The following is a 14,645-nucleotide window of genomic DNA, read 5'->3' on the forward strand; positions in this document are numbered from 1 at the left end:
CCGTCAAAAAAGATGCCCAATCGTCAGTTAAATAATCACGTGGAACGCACGTGTTCTGGTAAATAAGGGTAAAATCGTTATTTTGTTAGTCGGATGAGGGAGTGTAATTAAAAAATTAATTTAAAAAACAATTTTTTTTTTCTCTCTTCTGAAGCTTCTATCTTTCTTCTTCTTCATCAGTTTTTCTCTCCATGACCGACCGTTAAAGTGAACCCCCACCACCTTCCGAATTGCTTTTAAACACGGTCTATGAGCCTTTCATCTTCAGCCTCCGAACATCCGTCCCCGCGAAGTTTCCCAGCCAGTTTAACCCCGACCCGCGGAACGAGCGTTCGCTCCTAACTCTCCGGCACAGCCACGAAGCCTCCAGAAGCTCGATCTCGCCGAAAACCCATCGCCAGACCCATTCCCCTCCAGATCTGCAGCTCAGCTCGTAGATCCTGTCTCTCCTCACATTATCCCCTCCCAGCCCGTGCTGGTTCCACCTGTGCTCGATGGGCGCCACGTGTCCCGCGAACACCAGCAGGAACGGCGGCAATGAGCCCAGCTCGTAGATCCTGTCCCTCCTCTGCACCTCCATCCACTTCTCGATTCGCTCCGTGAACCCCACGCGCCTCCACCGCTCCAGATCCATCACCATCACGCCCGTGTTGAAGTAACAGGGCCTCCGGCCCAAGAACGCCGCCGAGTGGGCCGGGTCTCCCCAAAACCGGGGAGTGAAGTACTTGGTGAAGTTCGCGTGGCAATACTCCGGTGCTCCGATTGTTCTTGACCCCAGGCTGGTCCGCCATAGCTTCGAGATGTCGTCCACCACGATCAGATCGGAGTCCAGGTAAATCACTCTCTTCACGCACGATTCCAGAATATGGGGCAAGTAATTCCTGGCGTAGTTGAGAGGCTGTTCCAGGGCTTGTCTCACGGAGGTTGAGATTAAGTTTTTTACCGTCCCCACCATGTGGGCCCCGTGCCAGCGCCTCCCCGACACCGCCGCCGCGATGGTGGGCGCGTGCAACAGGATCACCGCCGCCCCGCACGCCGACGGCACCAGCCTCAGCGACAACGTCAGGAATATGCAGCTCGACGGACATTTTCGTTTGTTCGACGAGGATCTTTTTTTTAATCGGAATTAGACGAGCTTTGACCAAGTGAGAACAACATATGACAATAAGAATTTTTTTCAATAAAATGAAAATCAAAGCAATTTACTTGAGTCCAAGGACATTCTCGTAAATTCATTTACCTCTGGTACCATGTGACTACCACGTGGCCATTTAACTGACGGAGTGGGCTTATAATACACGGAAGGTCCATCAATTTTGTCGGTCGTGATATTGAGGTCCAATAACCTCGATTTTATATCATAAGTCATCTTCTGTCAGTGAGGCCATAAATCAGGGGGCAAATATACAATTTCTTCTTAATATAATGAGAATCCAACAGCAGGTTGAGCGGTTATATTTGCCTTGGAAGAACGAAAGAGAGAAAAAGAGAGGCTCAATAGAAAGAGAGTGCGAGAGATGGAGCGAGAAAGAGAGTTCGGGAGAGAATTGGATGAAGAACGAGGATTCAACCGCTTAAGGTATGGCTCTCCTTGTTTTCCTTTGGTTATCTTTTGAATTTTAGATACGAAATTCTAGAATTTCGTCTTGCGTTTGATTTGAAGGTTCAAAGATGAAATTCGTCTTCAGTTTTGGGGGTTTAGGCGAGCAAGTGGAAAAGAAATTATGATTCATCGTTGGAACCGCTCAAGGTAAACAAATATTTCTTCTCGTGTTGTCATATTCCCGAATTGCGACCTCTTATGGGTTTTTCATTTGGGATGTTTGGGTTCTTCAATGGGTTTTATCTGTTTATTTATATTTTCTGGGTTGGGATATGATTTTTTAGAGTCGAACCTCTCTTAGTGTTTTCCTTATACACGAGTATGATATTTTAACTCTGAAAAAAAGCTATAACAATATTTGTGTATTTTGAAATATGACCTATCTGTAGGCATTTCTAGGGTTTAGCTATGGTATATTGATAAGGATAGGCTTTGAGATTGATATTTGGTGGTATTATGGAATAAAGCGAAGGAAAAAGGAGGCTTGGTCTCGAAAAGTTCGAGTTTTGGGGGGTCTTTGAGTTACACCGTCACAGCGGGTATGGGATTGAACTCGAGGAATGATGAAGAGGATAGTAAAGCTGTGGCCAAATTGGAAGAAGTGTTTTCCTCGGTCAGAATTCTTCATTCTTTTGGTTTAATTTAGGGTTTATGTAATTTGAGTTTGACTGGTGAGAATTATGTAATGTTTTTCACAGATGGCCATCCAAATCAGTAGATATATTGTGACGATGATGAGTACGGGAGTAATCCTGGGAGTTGGCTTTCGGATATCTGGTAAGTATCAACAAAATTAAAATAAATACATAAATCATGTACTGAAAATGTTTAATGTTTAATGGCTTACAAATTTGAACCTGGTTTTTTTTTTTTTTTTTTTTGAAGGGGGTGACAGTGTTGATATGGTACAGCTGGCACAGGGGAATCATCATCGGGACGATGATCGGGTCCAACATGGTTTTGGAGGAGTATTGCCGAGCCGGTCCACGCATAGTCGTTATAACCAGAAGGTAAGCAAAAAAAAAAAACCCAAAATCGCCTTTTGATTTCCTTATTTCATGATGCAATGATTAAGGTTGATAAAAACTCGACGTTGGATTTGCTTGTATCGAACAGTACGAGGGGGCTAGGGAAAGCGCTCGCTCGTGAATTATATATATATATATATATATATATATATATATATATGTGTGTGTGTGTGTGTGTGTGTGTGTGTGTATAGATAAATAAATAGAAGTCCTTTTTTGTCACTATTACTGCCACATAGAAGCAAAGTTGGATTTCAAAAATCAAAATGATTTGGATACACACATTTCTTAGTTCGTCTAGAGCCATAAAGAGATTAACTTTTTACTTTGGTGAATGTTTTTAGGCTTATACTTGTATGTGGTCTTGTTTTATATTACTCTGAGTTTGTGTGAATTTTTATGTTGTTGGCTTTGAAGTTTGTCTTTCACACCTCCCTATTTGGTCTGGCTCAGTACGTAGTTAGTATTACTCTTTTGTAGTTATTTCCAGTGCCTGTGGGTGTGTTATTGCAGGGGCTTGTAGGTTGCAGCACATTCTACTCACTGGTCGCTACAAGCTTCAATTAAATTGTGTTATAGTGATTACATGAATAACTTTGTGTATGAAACTAATGATCTATTAATATTATAATATTATTAAAATGACGAGCTTGACGTTCCGCCTTCTACCTCGATGACGAGCTCTTAAGCATGGCCTTATCCACGAATTCAGGTTCATATTTTCCCTCTCTCTCTATTACAAACTCACTTTACCCCTTTCCTTTAATTGCAGTCCAAATAATTTGATTCGGTGTTTTCTCTTCTCCAAGGTACGTACATTGATGTCTCAAACATTTTCTCCTCACAGTTCATTGATTGATGTCCTGCGTAATTTCTCCTTGCAGTATTAGGTTCTAGGGCATGATTTCGGTCACAAATTTATAGGAGTTTTCTTATTTAAGGTGGTTGTTCATCAAAGTTAGCCTATTTATGTAAAAAAAAATTAATTTACTTATATATTATCAAGTTTGAAAGCATAATTTACTTATATACTAGCAAATTTTATCGAGCCATGCTGAGCGCAAGAACATAGCTTCCGGTAGGTAATATAATCTGAGCTTCATGTACAATGTCTCTCTGTTGCTAGGACTAATTGTAGATCACTCCTTGAGAATTACTCTGTCAAATCCTGTTTTATTAATTTCATTTATAATTTTCTCTATTTTGGATTTTGGATGTTAATTTCAAATGGATCGGTTGATGTTTTGTTCTTGAATTTGGGTTTGTTTCATATTTTCGAAGTATACACCTATATAACCCATTTGTAATTATAGTATGTTTTCCGTATAATGACAAAGTGGTTAATCTCATCAAAATTCAAGTGTAAAGCAATGGTGCAAATAATTGAAAGTTCATAATTATTTAGAAGGTCATGGTACTAATGCTTCTTCCACATTGCAATGATGAAATTCTAGAGATGAAGAATCAAAATCTATTATCTCTTACTTAATTTGAATTTATTTTACTCCCACGGTTTATTATGGAATATTATCTCTTACAATTTCATATTATTTTTCAATTGTATTTTACTTTGATGAATACTGGTAAAACTCTTTAACAAAGATGTATTAAAAAGCCATACCATTATTTTAAAATAAATTTACCAATTAATATCTATAATCACCACGTGCGAAGCACGTTCTACATCCTAGTATATATATATACAAGCAAAATGCCCGCGCGTTGCTTGATGTCTTTTAACAGTAAATTATTGAAATAATAAAAAAAAAATTAATGATGAACATGACGTTAAATAACTTACTAATTGTTAAGATTACATCAATAATATTTCATACATATATTTACATATCTTAATTTATAATGACTGAATTGTACAACTCAAATTGTACCAATGTTATATTTTATTTTACTTCAATGAAAAAAATTATATACACATATACAATAATTACCATATTACAAATCCTATTTCTAAAAATCAAATAGAGAATAAATACAAAATTGCAAATATAGATTATATATACATCTAAGTAAGGAAATTTTCTTCATAGTTAATATTTGTAATATTATTGAAAATCACAATTTTTTTTTTATTTATAAAATACACATTTCTAATTATAAATAAATATTTAGCTTCTACACCTTTTTCTTTATTGTTTTTTACATGTAATTTGAGATAGTTGATACAAAACATATACGAAATAGATCAATAACATCATTGTAAATATAAGAGAAACTACATCGAAGACAATATGCAAAGTTGCAAATACAGTCTATGATGCTATATTTTTGTGTGTTTTTATTAAAATTGCTCTACAAATGTGTATTATTCTAGTGGGCTTTCTTTTAAAAAAGAATAGTGGGCTTTTATAAAGCCCATCTGAAACCCTACTACCCCATTATCTCCTCTGCATTTCTCTTTTCACAGCCGCTTCCCCCTCTCTCTCTATACCGATCGTCAATGGCGAAACCTCCATTTTTTACTACCACCAAAAATACATATGCACGCCAGTCTCGGACATAGTAGAAATATGTGGCTGCGGTGAAACGTCTATGGTATCGGTCTCGGTATCTGACAGTTCGTATTCGATTTATTTGAACCGGTAATCGCATCTCAAACGTATTATTTTTCAGTAGTTATACCTCTACTTTTTTATTCTCTGTAGGGTTTTCTTTTTTTGTTTCATTTGCCCAAAATAAGAAAAATAAGTATTTAACTTGTTATAAGAAAAATATTTCTTTCTTTCTGATGCAAAAAACTTTTCCCAAAAAATCCCAACCTCTCATCAACGAAAAGAATGAGACCACCACTTCTCCATCCACAGGTGAAGGCTACTTCGCCGATCAGGTCTCATTTTGATGATGTTGTGATTTAAGTTCTGCTAACATTTTTTTGGAAATATTATGGAGGGATTTTTTTATTTTATTTTTTCATGGTAAAACACTTATCTGGGTATTAGTATTAAGCAATTTTCTATAGAAAGACTAATAAAAATAAAGCTTATATATTTCCAATTTGTTGACAGATGCTCCATTATTTTTTTAAGGGGAAGATCTTCTGAACTTCATCAAGTAGGATCTTCTGGTAATCCTTTCCTATCAAAACAATTTAATTAATCTATTTTTTTTGTGCGATACTCGATCTCTCATGAGTCCAGCTTTTCTTTCTTTCTCTTATTGTTCTCGATTGTATTTTTTTTGTTCTATTCTGAAATATACACTTTTTCTCCAGACTGTTCTAATTTACTTGATCATTTCCCCATGTTCGTCAAGATTAGTTCTGCGCTGATGTCGAAGTTGAAGGTCTAGATCTTCCGGCTTATTTACTATCTTAGGCTGAGTATTGCGGATCACATACACTCGGCTTCGAGGACTGCCATTGCCGCATCTTCAACTTCAAGTGGTGGTTCGAACTGATCCACGGGTGAACGTTACCTCGCCGATCAGGTCTGATTTTGTTACGTGTGGTGATGGAGGAAAAGTGAGACTGAACAAAGAGAATGAACAAAAAAAAGTAAAAGAATGAACAAAAGTAAAAAAAAAAAAAAAGTAAAAGAATGAACAAAAGATTAAAAAATGAAGTTAAACACAACAAATAGAAATTGATTGTGGTCAGATTGTTACATATTGATGTACAATGGCTGAATTTGTTGTATTGGTCTGATTGTAGTTTTGAAGACGAAAGAGCAGAAGTTGGTGTCGATTTCTTCGGTGAAGGAGCATGGAATATATAGGCCGCTTGGAAAGAAATGAAAAACTTTCCAGAAATTTCATGAAATAGCTGTTGATGATTTTTGCAATGCAAATATCTGGAGAATTCCAGACAATTAATTTACTTCGGGCAGCTCCAACGATTTAAAACTGTCATATGTGGATGTCGGTTTGTATTCCAGAATATTCTAAGTCAGAGTGGCATTTTTGTGATTTTTTTTTCTTTTAGGAGTAGTTGTAATATTTTAATCAGAATGACATTGGCATGCCATGTAATTATGAGACTTTTAAAGGGTATTTTTGTCAAATTTTTTAAGTGTACTGTAGACTTAACAGTAATATGAGTCTGCGTGAATAGTGATTCCGGATTCTCCTTTATATATATATAATAATATATATATACATATTATATTTATGTTTGTGTTAATTAAAGGAGACATTGGGGTGTATGTTTATAGATGCTGACAGAAGATAGAGAGCACAGATGATTTGAAATGCATGGAAGCTATAGCATCTCACTCATTCGTGCTCTCTATCTTTCTGTCGTCGTCACTTTGATATACAACATTATCACCTAAAGTCCCTCTGGTATAACCTGGTGTTTTTTAATCTAAATTTTTTTTATTTTTTTTATTTACTGTGTTATATTGTTCGTGGGGTATTTTTATGATAGTAGAGTTAATCTTTTGCTTTTATTACAGACGCATTGATTTTAAAATTTTGCCGATCTACATACATCTCTAGGGTTTTTTATGTATATGTATATTTCTAGGGCTGACCTCTAATTTCAGCGTGGCATACAATTTACAGATTCTCATTTGATTATGAGTGTATCGATGATCAAGTTCATTTCGTATTTCTGATGCGTGATTTTCCTACCGAAAGCTAGTTTTGAAAATCCACTCTTTCCATTTAATGTTTTGAATACCTTTTTATTTTACTTTATCCTGACAGATTATTGCAATCCGTATATTTATTCCACTGTTAAGATATATCTGAAGAAATAATTCACCCATACAAATAACATATGAGTTCTGTTATGAACTAGTATTTTTTTTTAGCAACTACAAAACAAAAGCTTTGTTTGGCTTAGTTTAAGTGTTGTATATGTAATTTTGAGATGTTCTTTTCAATACCATCTGTATCAGTGTGCATACATTGGAATGTTTCTAAGAGCTGGAATCTATTTAGTGGCAAGTGTTTCGACACGTTTTTATCGTAAAAGGGTGTTTTGATGTCTGATGTCATAATTATTAAAAAGAAGAAGAAGAAATTTGAAGTCTCATTATGTACATTTTTTATTTATTAGAAGCAAAAATAACTTCCCGTTTATTGCAAACCCTAAACCTACATTATTAGCTATATATAACAAAAAACAAAATATAAGCAAAATAACATATATATCTATGTATGGATTATATGTAATTTCTGCAGATTCAAAACCCTAGAATTGGAGGACGGTGGTGACCGAAAAGCCCTTTTGGAATGGTGGTGACCGGAAAAACCCTTTTGTAGGAACGATGTGATGAAATCAAGTGTGTCTTATTTGGTGAAAGCCAATATCATTCTTCAATAATCTTACCAGCTATTGTAACTTTGGACGATTACAGTTAATGTCGCCACAAACACTATACGACTAATTGGAAGAATGTATATGGGACTGAATGCAAATTAAGTTGTTTTTTAAGTCTTTATCTTTCTGGGAGAGTGTTTTTGAGGGATATAACTTTTTATAATGCCTTTTTATCAAGGGGTATACTTGCAAACATGGATTTAAATGTCGCCGAAATTCCCCGATTTTCGCCGGCGGTGTCGTTTTCGCCGGGAAAACGGCCGACGAACTCATGAAAGTCGTTTTTCAATGTTATTTCGTTTGATTTTCTCTGAAAATGACATGCCGTTTGTCCATGTTATGTCGTTTTCGGCTTGAAACTATAAACTCATATTCTGGAAAAATAAAATGGCGGAAGCAAAATGAGGAAGAAGAAGATGAGAGAGGGGAGAGGAGAGAGACGAAGTGAGAAGAGGGAGAGAGAGAGAGAGAGACCTGACCTACAATACACTACGTATATAATATACAATCACTGCATAATAGATAACATATTATATCATGACCTGACCTATATGCACTAAGGCCCATTTTCAACAAAAATGTGTAATAAGTGGGAAAATTACAATACTAACGCTTATACGCTTCTTTCAAAACATTATAATGTTTTTTTTTTTTTTTGAAATATTTAGGATATTAATACATTCAATATACACTCTTTAGTATATATATTACACAATTATACAATTTCAGTCTACATATTTTAGTATACAATTACATGGTACTGTATAAAAAAAAATTAAAGTGATAACAATGATAAGAGTATACAAAATAATTGAATGAGCGAAAGACACAAATACTACTTCAAAAATGTTAATTTCGATGATAAAATTAATAAGAGCGTTCATTTTGCAGGTGCGTTTGCGCTTGGCCAATTTTGACGCACGTAGGTAAGAACTCAAATTATTATGATGAAATCATGAATTAGGACTACCAACATAATTGCAATCTGTATTGTATAATTTTGTAATAATTTTATTTAGCACTGCAGTTAAATAGCCTTCTTCAATCATTGAAATTTTATTTTAACAGCCAACGTTCGATTGATAATTGAAAATTCGTTACTCAACTTATGAACTAATCGAAAGGGTCAAAAATACCTTTTGACCGGTTTTAAATTAAAAAATAAATAAAATAATAAATTATTTACATGGCAGTTTCTTAACTTAATTAATATTTAATTAAATTTCTTTCTCCATATAATTGTTGATAAGTGTTAATGACAGTTTATCATAGTTTTGTTTTTTGTTTGCTGTTTAAATTGATTAATGGTAGTTTAACAAATGGGTTTTAGAATTACTTGTTTTTTTACGCTATAGTAGTTTATAACACACTTTTTTATTTAAAATATTCAGAAATGAAAGCTTACCCATAAATAATTGAAATCATACATGCATGTATTATACAAAGAATAATCAAACACGTGCAATTTATGATACTACATAACAAAAAATTGAAACGTAAAAGTCCTTGAATGCTCTCTTTCCTGGATTCAGGCTGAAATACAGCTCAATTAAAAAATAAATATTAATTATTAACTATACGAGATTTAGAAAGAAAAAATCAGAAACACATAATTGATAATTGTAGTAACTGTTATTACATATAGTGAACGCCGTTAAATAAAACTTGTTATCGTAGAGGGAGACATCTGGCTGAAAAAGCATAACATGCAATGACTAATGACTAAGTTAAGAATTGGAGAGATCGTGATTGTACCACCTTGCTTGTGTTTAGCAGCTGCTGACAAGTAACAGACATGTAATAACATTTGCCACGTTATAATAAGGAAGAATTTCGCAATAATGCGTTTTTTATGAGCAAAAAACAGCTGTATTTATATATATAGACAAATGTCAAGCGTATAAGAGAGGAAAGAAAATACAGCTGCCCAAAGCGACGTGGCTTGCCCAGGATTCATTAGCTTGTTCTTAATTTTTTTTTAATTAATCTATGTAGATAAATGAAAGTTCAGGAAGTATATAACAACAACTCTTTTAATGAGTTGGTTTTGATTGCGAGATTCTACAAAGAAAACATGTCTGAAAATATTTTTGTATTGTTATGAGAAATATCTGATGTTGGACTTAATGTTATGATAGTACCTATAATAATAGAACCGAGAGAGAGAGTATGTGGATAGTAACAAATCTATTTTGAAAGGCGGTTTGACCCATTCTTGTTTGCTTTCTTCAAGTTTCATTATATCTCTGTAACAGTTTAAGAAGAAAAAAGCTTGCGTTTATGCATTGTTTTGAATAATGAAATGTTAAGCCACTTCTGATTCTAATTTTAAATTTTTTTTGTATTATGCATTCATATATGTTAACGTTTGGATGGGAGGTATATCCAGGGTGGGCAAAGAAGGGGTGAGAGAGAGATAGAGAGATTGAATTCATAGAATCATCAATCAATATGAAAAACCATACACAATTCCGAGCCCAATACACCAAAACCTACTAGAAAATAAACTCTGTTCACAATTCAAGAAGTGAACCAATCCCTCCGATTAGACTCCACTATCCAGCTAATAGAAAATTAATAGTCTAAAATAATAGATTAAACAACTCTTTTCATAAGCCTACCCACTCCGAACACTTATTTATACTAAAACATAATTAAATAAATAAATAGCATGTAACTCAATAACTAATGTACTAATTTACCAAACCTAAGAGCAGCCAATGCATATGTCACGACCCGCGAGCTCTAGCTCGCACGCGAGCCGCGAAGTACTTACATCTCTTTCCTCCAGAATATTTAAATAAACATAGCATTTGTATATAGTAAGCGGAAATAAATTAAATAGCTATAAGACATATATCATAAGTAATAGAATTTTCGGGGAAATTTTTCGCTTTTATTTCACATACAAGTCTTATAGCGACTATATACATAACAAAACACACTCGTTTGTTTTGGACATATCTTACATATAACTTATATACAAACATGGACGCAAAACAAGTAACTAGAATACAAGTTTACTAGTTACATAATAAAACACCATTTTTCCCCGTTTAAAACAAAAACTCTCATTGCCACAGGTCGAGCGACGCAAGCCTGGACTAGATCTCCTCCTTCTACCCGAGTAAAGCCTTTCCTTTGCCTACATTACCAAGGGTCATAAACTATGAGTCGAAAGACTCAGCAAGTGGGAGTCTATCTAGTAATAAAAGCGACTAGATGACATGTGACGTGCACATAACACATAAATTATGCATGAAAGACATATGATTCCTATCATATGATATGCAAGCACGTGCATACTTACTACATGTGAACTTGTCATCCTGATCTTCAGGTCATCCAACCACCCACTGCAACAACCCTCAGAATGACAAGTAGCCAACCCTCAGACCCGAGCAATTTAATCATGAGGGTGACTCCAAGTTTTAAACTTCGTCTAGGATCCTCTAATGGTACCATCTCCAATCATAGGGGCGCTCAGGAGCTCCCTGAAAGCTCAGACGTGCCCGGCACGCCGGCAGTTACCAATTACAACACTGCGCCCGTCAGGTATCCCTGACAAAAACACAAGTCTTCAGACTTGCTGGTACCACCGACATCTGTTCTTTTTAAATGTTTGGTACCCGATGGAATCAGAGTACAGCCCTAAACTACAACGGGAAGAGCATCGTTTCGAGTAAAACTCGATTAAATATTGTTTAATATGCTCGTCATAGTATTTTGAAAGAGAAATCAAGGTGTGACCCTTGTAGTCCCTAGAACAGATATCTCAGCTGGAATCTGAGAAACGTCTGTCCCTGCTTTTCCCGTAAACCCGTCTATCGGGTGAATCTAAAATTAGTAAGTCAAAGGAAGATTAACTAATCAAATAAGAAACGGCTTGGGTTGTTAGCGGGTTACGCTTGAACTTAACGGGACAAACCCGAAGCTACATTTTCAATAATAGTAGCCGAAGCCTTAATCTTGATTAGTTTGTCAAATTCATGGGCTTTCAACTACTCTTGTTTACTAACACAGTAAAATGCACATAAACATGTGATTCCCTTGGTAAGTAGTTGACTTAATTCCCACTTACATGGACTCCTGATTCGCTAGCTCCTTCCCCCTCTAACGCCTAATCGTTACGGCGATAGCTGAAAATATCTGAGGAATAAAATGGAGCGTTGAACACCATTAGTTCTGCACTAGCAGAAATACTAGTCTACAAATTCTCATCCCAGAGAAACTGAACAAGGCGCACGGAACTCATATCCGTCACACGCAAAACATACGTTCTTACTTAAGAGAATCAGAGAAAACAAGAACACGATTCCCACATGAAACAGTGATCAAGAGAGAGAACAAGTCCTACAAGTAGCGACTAAACATGAAACTCGAGATTAGCTATGCTAAGGAAGCATTTAATAACCCAAATCCCTTGGGCCGAGCCCAAAACTAGAACCGAAACTCAACGTTAAGAACCCAAGAGGGAGAAAAACTTGTTCCTTTCCACAACGATCCACAAGAACCAAAATCACTACTCTTAGACTTGTAAAGAAAGTCTTACCTCTAAGATCATAGAAATTAGAATAACCCGTTGGTTAGACTATAAGCGTAGTTAATAAAACAACCCGTTTAAAAACTATAGATATAGGTTTTGAAAATAATACTAATCTTAATTATGGAAATATGTTATAATAAGTAAAATAATTAATTAAAAATAATTAGAATACTTAGCTTAAATAATAATCAAGAAAGAATAATAATAAGTAAGGTTGTACAAACCTTTATTTTCAAAACCACTTAATTATTTTTTTTCAAAACTTAATACTTGTAATAAGAAACATAAAATATGGTTTAGCTTAATTATGAGCTGTAACAAAAATACTTTAAGCTTAATCATAAGCTTATAGGTTATAAAATTATTTTTGAAAAACATTACAATACGGGAATGTTTCGGATTCAATCACACACGTTCGGTACTCGTAACTCACGGAAACCGACACTCACGGAAACCGACACTCTCGGTTTATCTCGAACCCACGAACCATAGCACACCTGAAGCACCCGATTTGAATCCGAAACAACTCACTAACTCACGTGATTAGTATCATAAACGTACATAACTATTTTACAAATAATATTACATATTATAGTTAAAAGACTTTTAGTAGAAACGACTCGGTTAACAATTAGAGTCGGGAGCCGGTACATTCACGACTCGTCGTCGCCGCCGTCGCTGTTCAAACGCATCGTCGCCGACGCGGAAACGAAAGGATGCCGAGTCGCTGTCGTCGCTGCGTAACTCACTCTGCCTCGACACGCTGAGGTTTCGCAGCCCGTGTCTGCACCGTCGCTGCGCGCTGTCACAGCCTCAAGACATCTCACCGAGCCGTTGACGTATCGCTCGAACTGAACAGCCCCTCTTTGCCTTGTCGCTGAACCCGAACAGCCCTCGCTGCTCGCCCGCGACTCGCCGGAACCATCCTTGCTGCATCCTCGTACCTGCGGTACGAGCTCGGAGAGACACGCAGCACCAACAAGAGAGCATGGTTAGATTAAAAATTGAACCGAGGATACCCAAGTTTCTCGATTCGAAATCAATTCCCGAACAAGGCATTCGGAAATCGAACACTCACCCGATCCTAACCCGTCCCACGCTCAGCAACAACAACAACAAAAACCAAAGACGAGCAACACTTTCAACCAAGTAAATTTTCTAAAAAGAACCTATGTTATTCACATCCTAGCGAGTCTCCGACTCGTCTAAAAACACCACAAATTCAGATCCGATCCTACGCATATCAGTACCACACCACAGACAAAACAAAAATCCACTCAACATACTTCAAAGCCAAGCACATACTCTGAAATCCGAAACCTCCAAAAATCAGCCCAAAAGTGAACCAAAACACAACTTACGTGAAAACTGAAATTGAACAAGTAAAACTCCAATTTTCAACACTTAAAATCAGAGTCCTAATCAACAATTAACTGATTCAAGCATCACACATGAAAACCCCCAATTTTCCCTTCCAAATTTTCGGCCAAAATATCCATAAAAATCTGAAAATCCTAACTCAAATAATTTCAGCTCACTACAAGCACAAACCGAGCCCAAACACAAGCAACCCACGAAATCAACCAAATGAACTCAAAAACCCCTAATAGGAAAACATAGGAATCGGACTAGAAACAAAGAAAACGAGTTGGATTTCCTACCTTGATGTAGAAAACGAACCCACAACTCTCGGCTTCTCCTACTCCACGAAATCCCGCTCAACCTTGTGGAGAGAACAAAATCGGAGCCAATGATTCTCAGCGTGATTGAAGAAGATGAACGAAGGAAAAGAAAAAGAAATGGAGATGAAGAAGATGAATAACGGGAAGGAGAAGAAGAGGACGAACTCACCTAAACCACTCCGGCGTCTCTCGGTCGTTGTTCTCTCTTTTTTTTTTTTCTTCCGTGCGTTTTTTTTTTTCCCCTTCTTGCTTTGGTTTGTTCCAACGTGAAAGTGAAAAGATAAGGGTAATAGAAGAGTCTAGAATACTATATGTGTGGCTGAGAAATTAATGGGATAAGGACCAAAAATAATCCTACTAACTTCCTCATTCTCAAATTTCCTTTCAAATAAACCACCTTTTGTTTGCAAATCGATCCTTTTACTCTCAAAATAAACATCTCGTCCATAATTAAATGGAAACGATTTAGAAAATAAACCGAGATAATTTCTCGTTGATTCTAATT

General features: G+C 36.0%; 1 protein-coding gene, 1 long non-coding RNA gene and 1 pseudogene across 3 annotated transcripts; 2 read left to right on the top strand and 1 right to left on the bottom strand.

Annotated features, from left to right (window-relative positions):
* Positions 1-247: 247 nt before the first annotated feature.
* Positions 248-955, bottom strand: LOC149387914 (putative galacturonosyltransferase-like 7 pseudogene; annotated as a pseudogene).
* Positions 956-1,437: 482 nt separating this feature from the next.
* LOC149387915 (uncharacterized) lies at positions 1,438-3,852 on the top strand. The gene is made up of 6 exons (XM_089623827.1): positions 1,438-1,579; positions 1,664-1,750; positions 2,071-2,216; positions 2,302-2,380; positions 2,489-2,613; positions 3,145-3,852. The coding sequence occupies exons 3-6, from the start codon at positions 2,145-2,147 to the stop codon at positions 3,196-3,198; spliced, it is 330 nt and encodes a 109-aa protein (XP_089479953.1). The 5' UTR covers positions 1,438-1,579; positions 1,664-1,750; positions 2,071-2,144; the 3' UTR covers positions 3,199-3,852.
* A 1,206-nt stretch (positions 3,853-5,058) lies between these two features.
* LOC149387916 (uncharacterized) lies at positions 5,059-5,969 on the top strand. 2 transcript variants are annotated; one of them, XR_016300510.1, is made up of 3 exons: positions 5,059-5,231; positions 5,655-5,713; positions 5,861-5,969. It is a non-coding gene; the product is annotated as an uncharacterized LOC149387916 (long non-coding RNA). The 2 variants fall into 2 exon arrangements; XR_016300511.1 differs by having other exon boundaries at positions 5,907-5,969.
* The last annotated feature ends 8,676 nt before the right edge of the window (positions 5,970-14,645 follow it).

The sequence above is a fragment of the Urtica dioica genome, chromosome 8, assembly GCF_054948205.1.
Source record: "Urtica dioica subsp. dioica isolate 48M chromosome 8, U.dioica_male_clone48M_v1_H2, whole genome shotgun sequence".
NCBI classification, from domain to species: Eukaryota; Viridiplantae; Streptophyta; class Magnoliopsida; order Rosales; family Urticaceae; genus Urtica; species Urtica dioica.